This window comes from Rhinatrema bivittatum, chromosome 12 (genome assembly GCF_901001135.1).
Source record: "Rhinatrema bivittatum chromosome 12, aRhiBiv1.1, whole genome shotgun sequence".
Taxonomy (NCBI): domain Eukaryota; kingdom Metazoa; phylum Chordata; class Amphibia; order Gymnophiona; family Rhinatrematidae; genus Rhinatrema; species Rhinatrema bivittatum.
Window position 1 is genome coordinate 82,317,763 of NC_042626.1, and position 17,871 is coordinate 82,335,633.

General features: G+C 44.3%; 1 protein-coding gene across 2 annotated transcripts in view; it reads right to left on the reverse strand.

Moving 5' to 3' along the window:
• PRR15L (proline rich 15 like) overlaps nt 1-17,871 on the reverse strand; it is a 96,159-nt gene that overhangs the window by 50,263 nt on the left and 28,025 nt on the right. The window contains exon 2 of one of the 2 annotated variants that reach the window (XM_029574202.1): nt 12,875-14,435. The exons of the other annotated variant lie outside the window; for it this stretch is intronic. Coding sequence (XP_029430062.1) covers nt 13,655-14,435 — 781 coding nt within the window. The 3' untranslated portion in view covers nt 12,875-13,654. Of the gene's footprint in view, nt 1-12,874; nt 14,436-17,871 lie in introns of those variants that run through there. 2 annotated transcript variants of the gene reach the window in all.

Here is a 17,871-nt window from a genome sequence, read left to right on the forward strand (position 1 = left end):
GCGTGGCCGCGCCCTCCGGAACCGCCCCCGGTTGCGTGGATGTACTTCTCCCTCCGGGAGGCGTAAATCCGTGGACAAAGGTGGGGGGGGTGGGTTAGGTAGAGGAAGGGAGGGGAAGGTGAGGGGAGGGGAGGGAATGGAGGCAGGCTGCGCGGCTCGGCGCGCGCCGATCCTGGATTTTAGAAGATACGCGCGTATCTACTAAAATCCAGCGTACTTTTGTTTGCGACTGATGCGCCAACTAAAGTACGCGAACGCGCATTTTTTAAAAATCTACCTCAAAGTTTATAAGACCTTTAGACCGGTCATCATTGGACCTTTGGTCGAGATGTTCAATTTTCTGCAGGAAAATGTGGCATTGGCAGTAGGAGCTAATGTGACTGGTATAACCATTTTAGCAAAAGATGAGCGAGACCCCATACTTTGTGCTTCATAATGGCCCATTTCATTAATAAATTTGGACCTCAAAATTTTAGTGAAGGTTTTAGCCACCCGTTTAGGTAACGTAGCTCCCTTATTAGGTTTTGGGCTTTGTATCTGGCAGGGTAGCTGCTGACAATGTGACGAGGGTCATAAATTTAATGTGGTGTGTTAAAAGTCGAGATATCCTGTCGGTTTTATTGGCGATAGATGTCAAAAAGGCATTTGACAGGGTACATTGACCTTTTTTATTTAAAGTGTTGCAGAAAATGGGATTGGGGGAACATTTTACAAACTGGGTTCAACCACTATTTCACTATCCAAAGGCTAGGATTCGGGTTAATGGAGGGTATTCTGAGCTGTTTCCAGTACAATCGGAAACCAGGCAGGGATGCCCGCTTTCGCCTCTTGTTTGCACTTTCTTTGGGACCCCTAGCTGTTAAAATTTGGTCGAGTCCATTCATTTCAGGGGTGTCAGTGGGGAAGAACTGTTATAAAATGACCTTGTTCACTGATGATCTCTTATTTACATTAATTGAACCAGAACATTCACTACGGAATGTACTAGATGTTTTGCGGGGGGTTTGGAAATGTATCAGGATTTAAGGTTAATGAAGACAAGTCAGAGGTCTTGAATATTAACTTACAACCAGAGGGGGTTTATAATCTGCAGGCTCAGCTGCCTTTTCGCCGGGACAAAGAGAGTATGAAGTACCTTGGGGTGCGGCTTTGTACGAATGAGGGCTGTCTATTCGACAAGTTATAAACCCTTAACGTCAGAGACATTTAGAGATCTAGTAAGGTGGGAGAGACTGCGTTTATCCTGGCTAGGTAGGATCCATACTATCAAAATGAATGTATTACCCAGATTCTGTTATATTTTCCAGACTCTGCCAATACAGGTTCCAGATTCCATTTTACGAAAATGGGAGAGAAGGATTTTTGGATTCATGTGGAGGAAAAGGCTACCTAGGGTGCCTAAGGATGTTCTTTTCCAACCAAAAGGGCAGGGAGGCTTAAAAGTCCCCAGGTTGGGGTATTATCATGCAGCTGCACAATTGCATGCAGATCTGGAGTAGCATTATGAGTGCAGAAAGAAAATTTGGATTGGTATCGAAATGGTTATAGTTTATTGGGGCATCCGGGGTGTTCCAAGAAGATACTGGGAAGATTTGTTCCCTTATTCCAAAGTGATTCTTGAAATATGGTCTAAATTTAGGAAGAGGTTGGTTGGGAATAAGCAATATTGGTCCAGGACTTACTTTTTCATAATGCTTTCCCACCGGGTAATTTTCCAGAGATGTCAGTTAGATGGAGTAAATTGGGTTTAACCAGATTAGGACTAATTTGGGATGGGAAGGGCCTGTTACTGTTTGAAATCCTTTGTGAGAAATTTGCACTCCGGAAAAGCAAAAGATTCTTTTACATGCAGGTGGCATCCTTTATCCGCTCCCGAGCAGTAATTAGGGACCTGCAACGACCTAAAACTCTATTTGAAACATATTGCGATAGGGCTGAGGGGATCACTAAAGCAATATCAAAACTTTATTCCTTACTGCTGAGAGTAATGGAGGCTAAACCCAGTCATACAGCTGCCTGGGAGAATGACTTAGGCAAAGTTTTTGATGAGGATGCTTGGGATTTATGCTTTCTTTTGACTGGGAAGAGTTCAATATCTTTAAAAATTTTGAAAAATGGATAAGTGCAAGATGCATATAGGGAAAAATAACCCATGCTATAGTTACACAATGTTAGGTTCCATATTAGGTGCTACCACCCAAGAAAGAGATCTAGGCATCATAGTGGATAACACATTGAAATCATCGGTTCAGTGTGCTACGACAGTCAAAAAAGCAAATAGAATGTTGCAAATTATTCAAAAGGAAATGATGAATAAAACAGAAAATGTCATAATGCCTCTGTATCGCTCCATGGTGAGACCGTACCTTGAATACTGTGTACAATTCTGGTCGCCGCATCTCAAAAAAGATATAGTTGTGATGGAGAAGGTACAGAGAAGGGCGACCAAAATGATAAGGGGAATGGAACAACTCCCCTATGAGGAAAGACTAAAAAGGTTAGGACTTTTCAGCTTGGAGAAGAGACGGCTGAGGGGGGGGATATGATAGAGGTGTTTAAAATCATGAGAGGTCTAGAACGGGTAGATGTGAATCAGTTATTTACTCTTTCAGATAACAGAAAAACTAGGGGGCACTCCATGAAGTTAGCATATGGCACATTTAAGACTAATCAGAGAAAGTTCTTTTTCACTCAACCCACAATTAAACTCTGGAATTTGTTGCCAGAGGATGTGTTTAGTGCCGTTAGTATAGCTGTATTTAAAAAAGGATTGGATAAATTCTTGGAGAAGTCCATTACCTGCTATTAATCTCAAATCCAACCATTGCAGGGTGTCACTAACACATTGACACTTAATTTCATACCCGCACTTACTTATTCTCATGTCTATTTAACAGTCGTTATTCACCTTTATATAGCCGCTTTTTGCAGACCATATTCGTTACTAAAATTCCTTGTAAAAAGATGAACTCACACATACTATTCATTACACGGTTAAGGTTTTGTTAATTGTTAAATTTGTTAAATATAATTATTATTACTTTCAATGTTCATTGTAATAAGGTTAAATAGTTGTAATAAGGTTCAATGGCTGATTGTTATTGTTCAATGTTCCATGTAAAAAAAAACCCTGGTCTAACCTCCCAGACCAGGGCAACCTTTTCGTTACTTGTAAACCGGATTGATTTGTATTGTATACAGGAATTCCGGTATATAAAAATTAAAAATAAATAAATAAATAAAATAAATTAATTAAGTTGACTTAGAAAATAGCCACTGTTATTACTAGCAACAGTAACATGGAATAGACTTAATTTTTGGGTACTTGCCAGGTTCTTATGGCCTGGATTGGCCACTGTTGGAAACAGGATGCTGGGCTTGATGGACCCTTGGTCTGACCCAGTATGGAATGTCTTATGTTCTTATGTTATCTTTTAACTATACCGGTAATCATTTTGCCTTCCTTCCACCTTTCTTAATGTGTGGAATACATCTGGACTGTGATTGTAGGATTGTATTTTTTAACAATGTCCCATGCCTCTTGCACACTTTTTACCTATGTAGCTGCTCCTTTCAGTTTTTTTCTATTTTTCTCATTTTCTGGCAGCAGGTACAGTGCTCCCTATTGTTGGTGAGGTGCCCAGGATGATACCGGTGGTCCGGTCCCCCCCCTTCCCATTTCTCTGCCAGGATCAAGAGAAGCCTGTCCTTCTAAACGATATTGTGCCTTAAAAAAAAATAGAAGATAGTCACAAGGCTGTGAGCATGGCAGGGCCGATCTGTTTTTCTTCAGTGGGGGACCGCGTCGGCAGGCTCGGGGTAGGGGGGGGGGGGGGAGGTGTTCTTCAGGTGGGCGCCAGTCTGATCACTCCCTCCTTGCGGTGGCCATGCCCTTGAGGTTGGTTGTTCAGCCTGTGGAGAGTCATCCTCACGGCTCTCTCGCGCGGGTCTTTGCTCTCGTTGCCTTCCCAGTGGGGAGGGGTCCTCAAGAGCGATAGCAGAGACTTCAGGCAGGGCCCAAGATGCAGGTAAGCATCCTGCTTCGCAGCAGAGTGATGACGATCCGTTCTCTGTAAGCGTGGGAACAGCAGCCATCTTAAAAACTTTTTCTGCAGCTCAGGAAAAGGTGGCTGGGAGAGGGGATCTCCCGCCGGCTCTGTCACCTGCTGCAGGGAGTCTGGGGGACCCTAGGGATGATTACTCTGATTTTTCTGAGGATGAACCCGTTTCCCTGGAGGGGGAATTGGCAAACCAGCCTGCTTTTACTCCGGACTTTGTGCTCTTGATGCACAAAGCCTGTTTGGCTAGCTAGTCTCAGCAGGGGGGCATTCTTACGCAAGGTCCTTATTCTGGTCCACCCAAAAAGGTCCCCAGGCGACCGGAGCCATTAGGCTTGGTCCAAGTCTGGAAGACCTGGGGTCCTGCTTTCTGGAGCGGCCCAGGTGAATCTCCCTCGGGGGTTGCGGAACTCATGAGCCCATTACTTCAGCATGTGGTCCTGGCTCCTCCTCTTGGTGGTGGCACCGATCAGTAAGAGGACCCGGAGAAGCCTTTGCTCCTGGATGGGGATGATCTAAAAGTCGTCCACTTATTTCACAAGGAGGAATTGGAGCCCCTCGTTCCATATGTCCTGGAGGAACTGGGGCTTAAGAACATAAGAACATGCCATACTGGGTCAGCCCAGCATCCTTTTTCCAACAGTGGCCAACCCAGGCCATAAGAACCTGGCAAGTACCAAAAAATGAAGTCTATCCCATGCTACTGTTGCTAGTAATAGCAGTGGCTATTTTCTAAGTCAAATTACTTAATAGCAGGTAATGGACTTCTCCTCCAAGAACTTATCCAATCCTTTTTTAAACACAGCTACACTAACGGCACTAACCACATCCCCTGGCAACAAATTCCAGAGTTTAATTATGCATTGAGTGAAAAAGAACTTTCTCCGATTAGTTTTAAATGTGCCACATGCTAACTTCATGGAGTGCCCCCTAGTCTTTCTATTATCTGAAAGAGTAAATTACCAATACACATTAACCCGTTCTAGACGTCTCATGATTTTTAAGACCTCTATCATATCCCCCCTTAGCCGTCTCTTCTCCAAGCTGAACAGTCCTAACCTCTTTAACCTTTCCTCATAGGGGAGCTGTTCCATCCCCTTTATCATTTTAGTCAACCTTCTCTGTACCTTCTCCATCACAACTATATCTTTTTTGAGATGCGGCGACCAGAATTGTACACAGTATTCAAGTTACAGTCTCACCATGGAGCGATACAGAGGCATTATGACATTTTCCGTTTTATTCACCATTCCCTTTCTAATAATTCCCAACATTCTATTTGCTTTTTTGACTGCCGCAGCACACTGAACTGACGATTTCAATGTGTTATCCACTATGATGCCTAGATCTCTTTCTTGGGTAGTAGCACCTAATATGGAACCTAACATTGTGTAACTGTAGCAAGGGTTATTTTTCCCTATATACATCACCTTGCACATATCCACATTAAATTTCATCTGCCATTTGGATGCCCAATTTTCCAGTCTCACATGGTCTTCCTGTAATTTATCACAATTTTATTTATTTTATTTTTTTATTTATTTAAATCTTTTCTATACTGGCATTCATGATGCAATCATATCATGCCGGTTTACAATTAACAGGGGGGTGCAATAACTTTGTTTTAACCAGTGCAGAGGAAGTAAAAAAGTTACAATATAACAAGGTTGTTGAAACTGGGGGAGGAAGAGGACAGGAATAGACAAGAATAAATATAAATCTTTACAGAGGTAGATTATTTACATTGTGCAGTAATCTGCTTGTGTTTTAACTACTCTGAATAATTTTGTATAATCTGCAAATTTGATTACATCACTCGTCATATTCCTTTCCAGATCATTTATTAATATATTGAAAAGCACCGGTCCAAGTACAGATCCCTGAGGCACTCCACTGTTTACCCTTTTCCACTGAAAAAAATTGACCATTTAATCCTACTCTCTGTTTCCTGTGTTTTAGCCAGTTTGTAATCCATGAAAGGACATCGCCACCTATGTAAAAAGTAAAAAGGACTTTTTACTTTTCCTAGAAGCCTCTCATGAGGAACTTTGTCAAACGCCTTCTGAAAATCCAAATACACTACTAACTGGTCTATAGTTTCCTGGATCGCCCCTGGAGCCCTTTTTAAATATTGGGGTTACATTAGCCACCCTCTAGTCTTCAGGTACAATGGATGATTTTAATGATAGGTTACAAATTTTTACTAAAAGATCTGAAATGTCATTTTTTAGTTCCTTCAGAACCCTGGGTGTATACCACCTGGTTGAGGTGATTTACTACTTTTCAGTTTGTCAATAAGGCCTACCACTTCTTCTAGGTTCACTATGATTTGGTTCAGTCCATCTGAATCATTACACATGAAAACCTTCTCCGGAACTGGTATCTCCCCCACATCCTCTTCAGTAAACACCGAAGCAAAGAAATCGTTTAATCTTTCCGCGATAGCCTTATCTTCTCTAAGTGCCCCTTTAACCCCTCGAACATCTAACGGTCCAACTGACTCCCTCACAGGCTTCCTACTTTGGATATGTTTAAAAAAGTTTTTACTGTGAGTTTTTGTCTCTACGGCCAACTTCTTTTCAAATTCTCTCTTAACCTGTCTTATCAATGTCTTACATTTAACTTGCCAATGCTTATGCTTTATCCTATTTTCTTATGTTGGATCCTTCTTCCAGTTTTTGAATGAAGATCTTTTGGCTAAAACAGCCTCTTTTGCCTCACAAATCTGCTTCACCTTTTTGAAGGAGTTAATAAACATGTGGATAAAGTGAACCGGTAGATGTAGTATACTTGGATTTTCAGAAGGCGTTTGACAAAGTTCCTCATGAGAGGCTTCTAGGAAAAGTAAAAAGTCATGGGATAGGTGGCGATGTCCTTTCGTGGATTGCAAACTGGCTAAAAGACAGGAAAAAGAGAGTAGGATTAAATGGACAATTTTCTTAGTAGAAGGGAGTGGGCAGTGGCATGCCTCAGGGATCTGTATTGGGACCCTTACTTTTCAATATATTTTAAATGATCTGGAAAGAAATTCGACGAGTGAGATAATCAAATTGTTCAGAGTCGTTATATCACAAACAGATTGTAATAAATTGCAGGAAGACCTTGTGAGACTGGAAAATTGGGCATCAAAATGGCAGATGAAATTTAATGTGGATAAGTGCAAGGTGATGCATATAGGGAAAAATAACCCATGCTATAGTTACACAATGTTAGGTTCCATATTAGGTGCTACCACCCAAGAAAGAGATCTAAACGTCATAGCGGATAACACATTGAAATAGTCAGCTCAGTGTGCTGTAGCAGTCAAAAAAGCAAACAGAATGTTGGGAATTATTGGAAAGGGAATGGTGAATAAAACGGAAAATGTCATAATGCCTCTGTATCGCTCCATGGTGAGACCGCACCTTGAATACTGTGTACAATTCTGGTTGCTGCATCTCAAAAAAGATATAATTGCGATGGAGAAGGTACAGAGAAGGGCTACGGAACAGCTTCCCTATGAGGAAAGACTAAAGAGGTTAGGACTTTTCAGCTTGGAGACGAAACGGCTGAGGGGGGATATGATAGAGGTGTTTAAGAACATAAGAACATAAGAAAATGCCATACTGGGTCAGACCAAGGGTCCATCAAGCCCAGCATCCTGTTTCCAACAGTGGCCAATCCAGGCCATAAGAACCTGGCAAGTACCCAAAAACTAAGTCTATTCCATGTTACCATTGCTAATGGCAGTGGCTATTCTCTAAGTGAACTTAATAGCAGGTAATGGACTTCTCCTCCAAGAACTTATCCAATCCTTTTTTAAACACAGCTATACTAACTGCACTAACCACATCCTCTGGCAACAAATTCCAGAGTTTAATTGTGCGTTGAGTAAAAAAGAACTTTCTCCGATTAGTTTTAAATGTGCCCCATGCTAACTTCATGGAGTGCCCCCGAGTCTTTCTACTATCCGAAAGAGGAAATAACCGATTCACATCTACCCGTTCTAGACCTCTCATGATTTTAAACACCTCTATCATATCACCCCTCAGTCGTCTCTTCTCCAAGCTGAAAAGTCCTAACCTCTTTAGTCTTTCCTCATAGGGGAGTTGTTCCATTCCCCTTATCATTTTGGTAGCCCTTCTCTGTACCTTCTCCATCGCAATTATATTTTTTTTGAGATGCGGCGACCATAATTGTACACAGTATTCAAGGTGCGGTCTCACCATGGAGCGATACAGAGGCATTATGACATTTTCCGTTTTATTCACCATTCCCTTTCTAATAATTCCCAACATTGTTTGCTTTTTTGACTGCCGCAGCACACTGAGCTGACGATTTCAATTTTGTGTCATCTGCAAATCTGATTATCTCACTCGTCGTATTACTTTCCAGATCATTTATAAATATATTGAAAAGTAAAGGTCCCAATACAGATCCCTGAGGCACTCCACTGTCCACTCCCTTCCACTGAGAAAATTGCCCATTTAATCCTACTCTCTGTTTCCTGTCTTTTAACCAGTTTGCAATCCACGAAAGGACATCGCCACCTATCCCATGACTTTTTACTTTTCCTAGAAGCCTCTCATGAGGAACTTTGTCAAACGCCTTCTGAAAATCCAAGTATACTATATCTACCGGTTCACCTTTATCCACATGTTTATTAACTCCTTCAAAAAAGTGAAGCAGATTTGTGAGGCAAGACTTGCCCTGGGTAAAGCCATGCTGACTTTGTTCCATTAAACCATGTCTTTCTATATGTTCTGTGATTTTGATGTTTAGAACACTTTCCACTATTTTTCCTGGCACTGAAGTCAGGCTAACCGGTCTGTAGTTTCCCGGATCTCCCCTGTAGCCCTTCTTAAATATTGGGGTTACATTTGCTATCCTCCAGTCTTCAGGTACAATGGATGATTTTAATGATAAGTTACAAATTTTTACTAATAGGTCTGAAATTTCATTTTTTAGTTCCTTCAGAACTCTGGGGTGTATACCATCCGGTCCAGGTGATTTACTACTCTTCAGTTTGTCAATCAGGCCTACCACATCTTCTAGGTTCACCGTGATTTGATTCAGTCCATCTGAATCATTACCCATGAAAACCTTCTCCATTACGGGTACCTCCCCAACATCCTCTTCAGTAAACACCAAAGCAAAGAAATCATTTAATCTTCCGGCGATGGCCTTATCTTCTCTAAGTGCCCCTTTAACCCCTCGATCATCTAACGGTCCAACTGACTCCCTCACAGGCTTTCTGCTTCGGCTCTATTTTAAAAAGTTTTTGCTGTGAGTTTTTGCATCTTCGGCCAACTTCTTTTCAAATTCTCTCTTAGCCTGTCTTATCAATGTCGTACATTTAACTTGCCAATGTTTATGCTTTATCCTATTTTCTTCTGTTGGATCCTTCTTCTAATTTTTGAATGAATATCTTTTGTCTAAAATAGCTTCTTTCACCTCCCCTTTTAACCATGCCGGTAATCGTTTTGCCTTCTTTCCACCTTTCTTAATGTGTGGAATACATCTGGACTGTGCTTCTAGAATGGTATTTTTTTTAACAATGACCACGCCTCTTGGACATTTTTTACTTTTGTAGCTGCTCCTTTCAGTTTTTTTCTAACAATTTTTCTCATTTTATCAAAGTTTCCCTTTTGAAAGTTTAGCACGAGAGCCTTGGATTTGCACACTGTTCCTTTTCCAGTCATTAAATCAAATTTGATCATATTATGATCACTGTTGCCAAGCGGCCCCACCACCGTTACCTCTCTCACCAAGTCCTGTGCTCCACTGAGAATTAGATCTAAAATTTCTCCCTCTCTCGTCGGTTCCTGAACCAATTGCTCCATAAAGCTATCATTTATTCCATCCAGGAATGTTATCTCTCTAGCGTGACCCGATGATACATTTACCCAGTCTATATTGGGGTAATTGAAGTCTCCCATTATTACTGCACTACCAATTTGGTTAGCTTCCCTAATTTATCTTAGCATTTCACTGTCCGTCTAACCATCTTGACTAGGTGGATGGTAGTATACCCCTATCACTATAGTCTTCCCCGACACACAAGGGATTTCTACCCATAAAGATTCAATTTTGTACTTAGTCTCATGCAGGATGTTTATCCTGTTGGACTCTATGCCATCCCGGACATAAAGTGCCACACCTCCTCCCGAGTGCTCCTCTCTGTCATTGTGATATAATTTGTACCCCGGTATAGCACTGTCCCATTGGTTATCCTCTTTCCACCATGTCTCTGAGATGCCAATTAAGTCTATGTCATCATTTACTGCTATACATTCTAATTCTCCCATCTTACTTCTTAGACTTCTGGCATTAGCATACAAACATTTCAAAGTTTGTTTTTTGTTTGTATTTTCATTCTGCTTTTTAATTGATAGGGATAAGTTAGAATTTTTTAGCTCAGGTGAATTTTTAGTTACAGGCACTTGGACTACTTTTCTAATTATTGGAACCTCACTGTCGGGATGCCCTAATTCTAATGCATCATTAGTATCCTTTAAAGATACCTCTCTCCGAACCACGCGCTGCTGAGCAACTGTCGGCTTTCCCCTTTGTTCTAGTTTAAAAGCTGCTCTATCTCCTTTTTAAAGGTTAGCGCCAGCAGTCTGGTTCCACCTTGGTTAAGGTGGAGCCCATCCCTTCGGAAGAGACTCCCCCTTCCCCAAAAGGTTCCCCAGTTCCTAACAAAACTGAATCCCTCTTCCTTGCACCATCGTCTCATCCACGCATTGAGACTCCGGAGCTCTGCCTGCCTCCGGTGACCTGCGCGTGGAACAGGGAGCATTTCAGAGAATGCTACCCTGAAGGTTCTGGATTTAAGCTTTCTACCTAAGAGCCTAAATTTGGCTTCCAGAACCTCCCTCCCACATTTTCCTATGTCGTTGGTGCCCACATGTACCACGACAGCCGGCTCCTCCCCAGCACTGTCTAAAATCCTATCTAGGTGACGCGTGAGGTCCTTCACCTTTGCACCAGGTAGGCATGTTACCAGGCGATCCTCACGCCCACCAGCCACCCAGCTATCTACATTCCTAATAATCGAATCACCAACTATGACGGCCGACCTAACCCTTCCCTCCTGGGCAGTAGGCCTTGGGGAGATATCCTCAGTGCGAAAGGACAATGCATCACCTGGAGAGCAGGTCCTTGCTACAGGATCCTTTCCTGCTACACCTGGTTGGTGCTCTCCCATCATGAGACCTTCTTCCTCCAAGGCAGCACCAGGGCTGCCAGTCTGAAATTGGGACTTGACTACTATGTCCCTGAAAGTCTCATCTATATACATCTCTGTCTGCCTCAGCTCCTCCAGGTCTGCCACTCTAGCCTCCAGAGATCGGACTCGTTCTCTGAGAGCCAGGAGCTCTTTGCATCGCATGCACATGTACAACTTCTCACCGGTGGGTAAAAAATCATACATGTGACACTCGATGCAAAAGACTGGGAAGCCCCCCTCTTGCTGCTGGACTGCTGCCTTCATCTCAATTTTGATCAGTTCCTAGTTAAGTTTTAGGTTGCTATGGGAGTAGGAATGTGTCTAACTGCCTTTAAATGTATTAGTGAATTCACTATGTGTCTGGTAGTGGCCTACCGGGGTCTGATCGAATTCTCAATAAAGTTTTTGTTGATGGTTTTGTTTTTTTTTAGTGAAAGTGGCACCTGCCTATAAATTAAGGGATGAGCTTAATCATGAGAGGTCTAGAATGGGTAGATGTGAATCGGTTATTTCCTCTTTCGGATAATAGAAGGACTAGGGGGCACTCCATGAAGTTAACATGTGGCACATTTAAAACTAATCGGAGAAAGTTCTTTTTTACTCAACGCACAATTAAACTCTGGAATTTGTTGCCAGAGGATGTGGTTAGTGCCGTTAGTGTAGCTGTGTTTAAAAAAGGATTGGATAAGTTCTTGGAGGAGAAGTCCATTACCTGCTATTAATTAAGTTGACTTAGAAAATAGCCACTGCTATTACTAGCAACAGTAACATGGAATAGACGTAGTTTTTGGGTACTTGCCAGGTTCTTATGGCCTGGATTGGCCACTGTTGGAACAGGATGCTGGGCTTGATGGACCCTTGGTCTGACCTAGTATGGAATGTCTTATATTCTTATTGTTATACAGTGGACCCTTGACCCGAAGCGAGAGGTCACCCACCTTAGGAACTTGGTGCCCTTCGTCTCCGGAAGGTGGAATCCAGAAGAGGTCAGCCCCTTAGTATCTCTAGTAATAGTCTCACAACACGGAGATACAGGCCAAGAACCTGACACGCAGTACCGGTTCCAGGCAGGGGTCAGTGTCCGATCCGGGTCTAGGCAGGCAGCATGCAAGCAGGGTCAAAGTCCATTCCGGGTCCAGGCAGGCGGCAGGTAAGCAGGGTCAAAGTCCAATCCGGGTCCAGGCAGGCAGCAGGCAATACGGAGTCAAGGAAGGCAGGAGTCCAACACTAACACAGCACCACAAGCAAAGCACGGAACCTGTTGAAAAGGCAATCAGTCTCTTACTGAGTCGCCTTTAAATCTCCCTCCTAGGCTGACGTCATCTTCCGGGGACGGCCCCTACTCCGCGCCTCGACCCCTTTAAGGGGTGGAGCCAGCCACGCCACTGCCGACGCTGCTCCTCGGGGGGACGCCATCTTTGTGCCGCGGCCCGCCCACATGGGGAGCCGGGATGAACCCGCCGGAGGAGGTAGGGAGGCCCGATCGCGTGTGGTCGCGATCGGGTCGCACAACACTTATGTTCTCTTTTAACTATACCGGTAATCATTTTGCCTTCCTTCCACCTTTCTTAATGTGTGGAATACATCTGGACTGTGATTGTAGGATTGTATTTTTTAACAATGTCTCACGCCTCTTGCACACTTTTTTTTTTTATTTTCTCTTTATGCAATTTTACATATTTAAACAAGATTACATTCTTGAATGGAAATACAAAGAAACAAAAGAAAATCTTAATTCACAAGAAGAAAAAATCAAACAATAATTAGTCATCAATATGAGAGGGGAGGATATACACAACCTAAAGAAATGTAATAAACAGTACTTCAAGAAATAAAGGCCTTCACTGTAGCATTCAAGACCCGTATCTTTTCAAAAGGAACCGGGTGCACTGTCACTGGGTTCTGTGGGGCCTACAGGGGTTTTCCCTGCCAAGAACTGAGACAGCTGAGGAGGGTCATAGAATACATAAGAATTACCATTATGCTTAACCAAGCATTTGCAAGGAAACTTTAGGAAAAAAACTCCCCCAATCTGAATTACCTGTGGTCTCATTAGGAGAAAAGCCTTTCTCCTCTTTTGAGTTTCCCGAGCTACATCCGGAAAAACCCTTACATTGCATCCTAAAAACTGATCATTTCTATGTCTAAGACAACATTTCAATAACCAATCTCTATCTGGTTCCAATGTTAAATTCACAATTAAATTAGCAGGTATCGCAAGCTCCGTAACTGAAGTCTCTAAAAAGGTAGAAATATTCAAAGGCTGGTCAGCAGTAGGAACCAGAGAAGTTAATCCTCCATTCTGTTCCATTGATCTTTTTACATTTGGAAGATAAAAAATCTTTGAAATAGGTGGCATTTCATTATCCCCAATATGTAGAACTTCCTAGAGATACCTTTTAAAGATATCTCTCGGGGAAATTAAAGAAATCTGTGGAAAGTTTATAAACCTTAGATTTTTGCTTCTAATTGTGTTTTCCATCTGCTCCAATTTCATTGAAATATTCTTCCTATCTTTTATCATCACGGTTTGAGTTAACTCAATATTCTTAATTTTATCCCGATTAGACATAATCTGCCGATCCATATCCACTTGTGAATTAACCACCACTTTGACTTTATCCTCCAGTTCTTTTCCTGTGTCACTTAAAGATTTAATTTGCGACATAATGGAGACTTTCAGATCCACCAAAGTCTCCCAAATAGTTTCCAATGTGAATACAGCCGGTCTTACCACAGCAGATGTAAATCTTTCAGGGACACCTCCTTCAGCTCCAACAGTCTCCCTCAGCAATGTACCTCTCTCTTCCCCGGTCTGCCCCGTTGGCAATCCTGGGCTTAGGGTCGCAGTTTCTCCTTTGTCGGACCCTGCGGAGCTCTGTCGGTGGGCTCCTTGGTCCAACGGCCGTTCTCCCGACTCCGGAGAACTCCAAATTGCAGCCGGATTCCCGGGTGGAGTTCCTTGAGCAGGGCTCAAGGGTGATATTGAGCCAAGGAGAGAGGGTAGCTCATCTTCCCCTCCCCCTCTCTGCAGCAGCTGAGCTTCTGCGTTCGGGTCTTTCCTCACGACGTGTGCATCCATCGGACCGGAGACTGAAATGTTCGGAGGGGCTGCAGGGTAAGGCTCACCTCTCGGTTTACGTTTTCGTCCCATTTCTGAGAAATTGCTGCAGGAAAAAAAAAGTTTTAAATTCTGTCCAAGGAGCTCAGAAAACGCCGTGCACTGCTACAGGTCGGCCATCTTAAATCTGCCCCCAGCCAAAAAGTCTCCTTCTTGCACACTTTTTACCTTTGCAGCTGCTCCTTTCAGTTTTTTTCTATTTTTCTCATTTTCTCTTTTAAAAGTTTAGCACTAGAGCTGTGGATTTGCTTACTGTCCCCCTTCCAGTCATTAATTCAAATTTGATCATATTATGATCATTATTGCCAAGTGGCCCCACCACTGTTACCTCTCTCACCAAATCCTGTGCTCCACTGAGAATTAGATCTAAAATTGCTCCTGCTCTCCTCGGTTCCTGAACCAACTGCTCCATAAAACTGTCATTTATTCCATCCAGGTTTATATGGGCCAAGACACTGTCAATCCCGTTCTGGCCGGCTTATGGGGCCCAGCCAAGACTTTTCCCCTGCATCAGATGCTCCAACAGCTGTTGGTCCGGGAGTGGGATACTCCGGAATCGGGCCCGACAGTGGGCCGGACTATGGACAAACTGTACCCTTTGCCTGAGATCTTAGACCTTCTGACGGTTCCTAAAGTGAATGCTTCAGTTTCAGCGGTCATAAAGAGGTCCACTATACCAGAGGCAGGGGCAGCGGCCCTTAAAGATCACCAAGATAGAAAGCTTGAAGTTCTCCTCAAATGGATTTTTGAGGTCTCGGCCTTTGGCATTAGAGCCGCCGTCTGCAGCAGTTACATGCTTTGGGTGAGCTGCAGGTGGGTGCAGCAGTTGCTGAGTGCAAGAGATCTTCTACCTCAGGAGTCGGCGCAAGCAGTGCGCCTGGAGGCAGCCGTGGCTTATAGGGCGGATGCCTTATATGACCTGCTTTGTAGTTCCTCCAGAACAATGGTATCTGCGGTGTCTGCAAGGAGGGTCCTGTGGTTGCGTAATTGGTCGGCTGATGTTTCTTCTAAGGCTCTGCTTGGAGCTCTTCCCTTCAAAGGCAAACTTTTTGTTTGGGGAAGATTTGGCGCAACTGATAAAGTTGTTGGGTGACAATAAGGTTCACAAGCTGCCTGAGGATAAACCTAAGGGATCCAGAGGTTTTCTTCCGACACGCTCTCGCTTTCGGGGGCAAAGACACTTCTGCCAGAGCAGGGCCCCTGGTCCGTGCCAGTGTCAAACATTGGGGAGGTCACAGTCCTGGTTTCAGTCCTTTCAAGGGCGTCGAGCAAACAGAGATGGGATCAGGCAAGGTTCCATTAGAGCCAAATCCTCGCAATGAGATTTGGCTGACCCATGCCTCCATCCCTGTCATTGGGGGAAGGCTGTCCCTTTTCTACGAGGAATGGGTCAAGATCGCCTCGGACTAGTGGGTTCTAAGCATCATAGAACACGGCTACGCATTAGAATTTGCTCGCCCTCTCAGGGACCTTTTTATGATATCGCCCCGCAGTTCACCGATGAAGAAGCAAATTGTTCAGCAGACCCTCAACAGACTAGAATCCCTAGGGACTATCATCCCTGTTCCCCAGGAAGAACAGAGAGTGGGGTGTTATTCCATCTATTTTGTGATGCCGAAGAAGGAAGGCTCCGATTCTGGACCTCAAGAGGGTGGATGGAGACCCTGAGCTCGGTCATTGCGGCGGTGCACAATGGGGAGTTCCTGGCCTCCTTGGATCTGATGGAGGTGTATCTGCATATCGGGATCCGCAAGGATCATCAGAGATTTCTTCGCTTCATGATCCTCGGAAACCACTTCCAGTTTTGTGCCCTCCCATTCAGTCTTGCTACGGTGCCTTGTACCTTCACCAAGGTGATGGTGGTAGTGGCAGCAGCCCTCCAGAGAAAGGGTGTGTTGGTTCACCCCTATCTGGACGATGGCTTAGCCGAGCGAAGTTGGAAGATCTCTGCAAGCAGGCAGTGGAAAAGGTCCTGCATCACCTGAGGTCGCTTGGTTGGGTCGTCAATCAGGCTAAGAGTCATCTTCTTCCTTCACAGATCCTGGACTTCTTAGGGGCACGATTCGATACTCGCATGGGCAAGATCTTCCTTATGGAGGATCGCATCCACAAGCTGCAGACACAAGTACATCGTCTCTTGGACCTTCCGGTGCCCAGAGTCTGGGACTATTTACAGGTCCTTAGTTCCATAGCATCCACACTGGAGTTGGTTCCATGGGCCATTGCTCATATGAGGTCCTTACAGACAGCATTATTGTTCCATTGGGATCCGAAGTCGGAGGAGTTTCAAATTTCCTTACCGCTCACAGAGCCGCCACATCCAGTCTTGGCTGGTGGCTTGTCCAGGAACATCTGAGGTGCGGGGTGGACCTCGAAGTGCCTCAGTGGGTGACAGTAACCATGGATGCCAGCCTCTCAAGCTGGGTAGCAGTCTCTCAGTCCGAGTCGGCTCAAGGACAATGGTCGACAGAGGAAACCCAGTGGTACATCAACTGCCTGGAGACCAGGACGGTTACGGCTGGTGATAGAGTTTTCTCCCACTCTTGCACAACCGGGCAGTGCGAGTCCTCTCAGACAATGCGACAGCTGTGGCCTACATCAACTGCCAGGGGGGAACCAAGAGTTGCCCAGTAGCTCTCGAAGCAGAACAGCATCTATCCCTACTAGCGGCGTCCCACATAGTGGGGACTGACAACGTGCAAGCGGATTTTCTCAGCCGCCAGAGACTGGACCCCGGAGAGTGGAAGCTGTCAGTGGAGGTGATGTCCCTCATCTCCCGCAGGTGGGGTGTGCCTCATCTCAATTTGATGGCAACTCGGACAAATGCCAAGGCACCCCGTTTCTTCAGTTGCAAACGAGAACACGGAGCGGAAGGGGTCAATGCCCTAGTACTCCCGTGGCTACATGGGGTGCTGCTTTACTTGTTCCCTCCATGGCACCTGATCAGCAAGTTGCTAAGAAGGATAGAGGTACACCCGGGACCAATAATTCTCGTGGCCCCAGAGGCCCTGGTTCGCCAATCTAGTCAACCTCGTGGTGGACGGCCTCTATGGCTGAGTCATCTTCCAAACTTACTGCGTCAAGGCCCTATATTTTTCGACTAGGCGGATTGTTTTTGTCTAGTGGCCTGGCTTTTGAAAGGAAACACCAAAGGAAACAGGGCTATTCGTAAGATGTTATTACCACCCTGCTACAAGCATGGAAGACTGCTACCTCTCTGACTTATGTCCGGGTCTGGAAGGTCTTTGAGTCTTGAGGTTGTGAACATGGTACTTTTCCTCGGCAGGCCTCGGTGGCCCAGATTCTGGCTTTCATGCAAAAAGGTCTCAGCAAAGGGAGAGGAGTCCAGAGGTCACAGCAAGTGATCCAGGAATTGAATTCCACAGCCCCAGCCCTTCAATTCTTTGAGAGAAGATCAATTTAATGGTGGTTAAAGAGGATAGGTAAGTATAGCTTTGGGAAATCTTTGGACTTATAAAAGT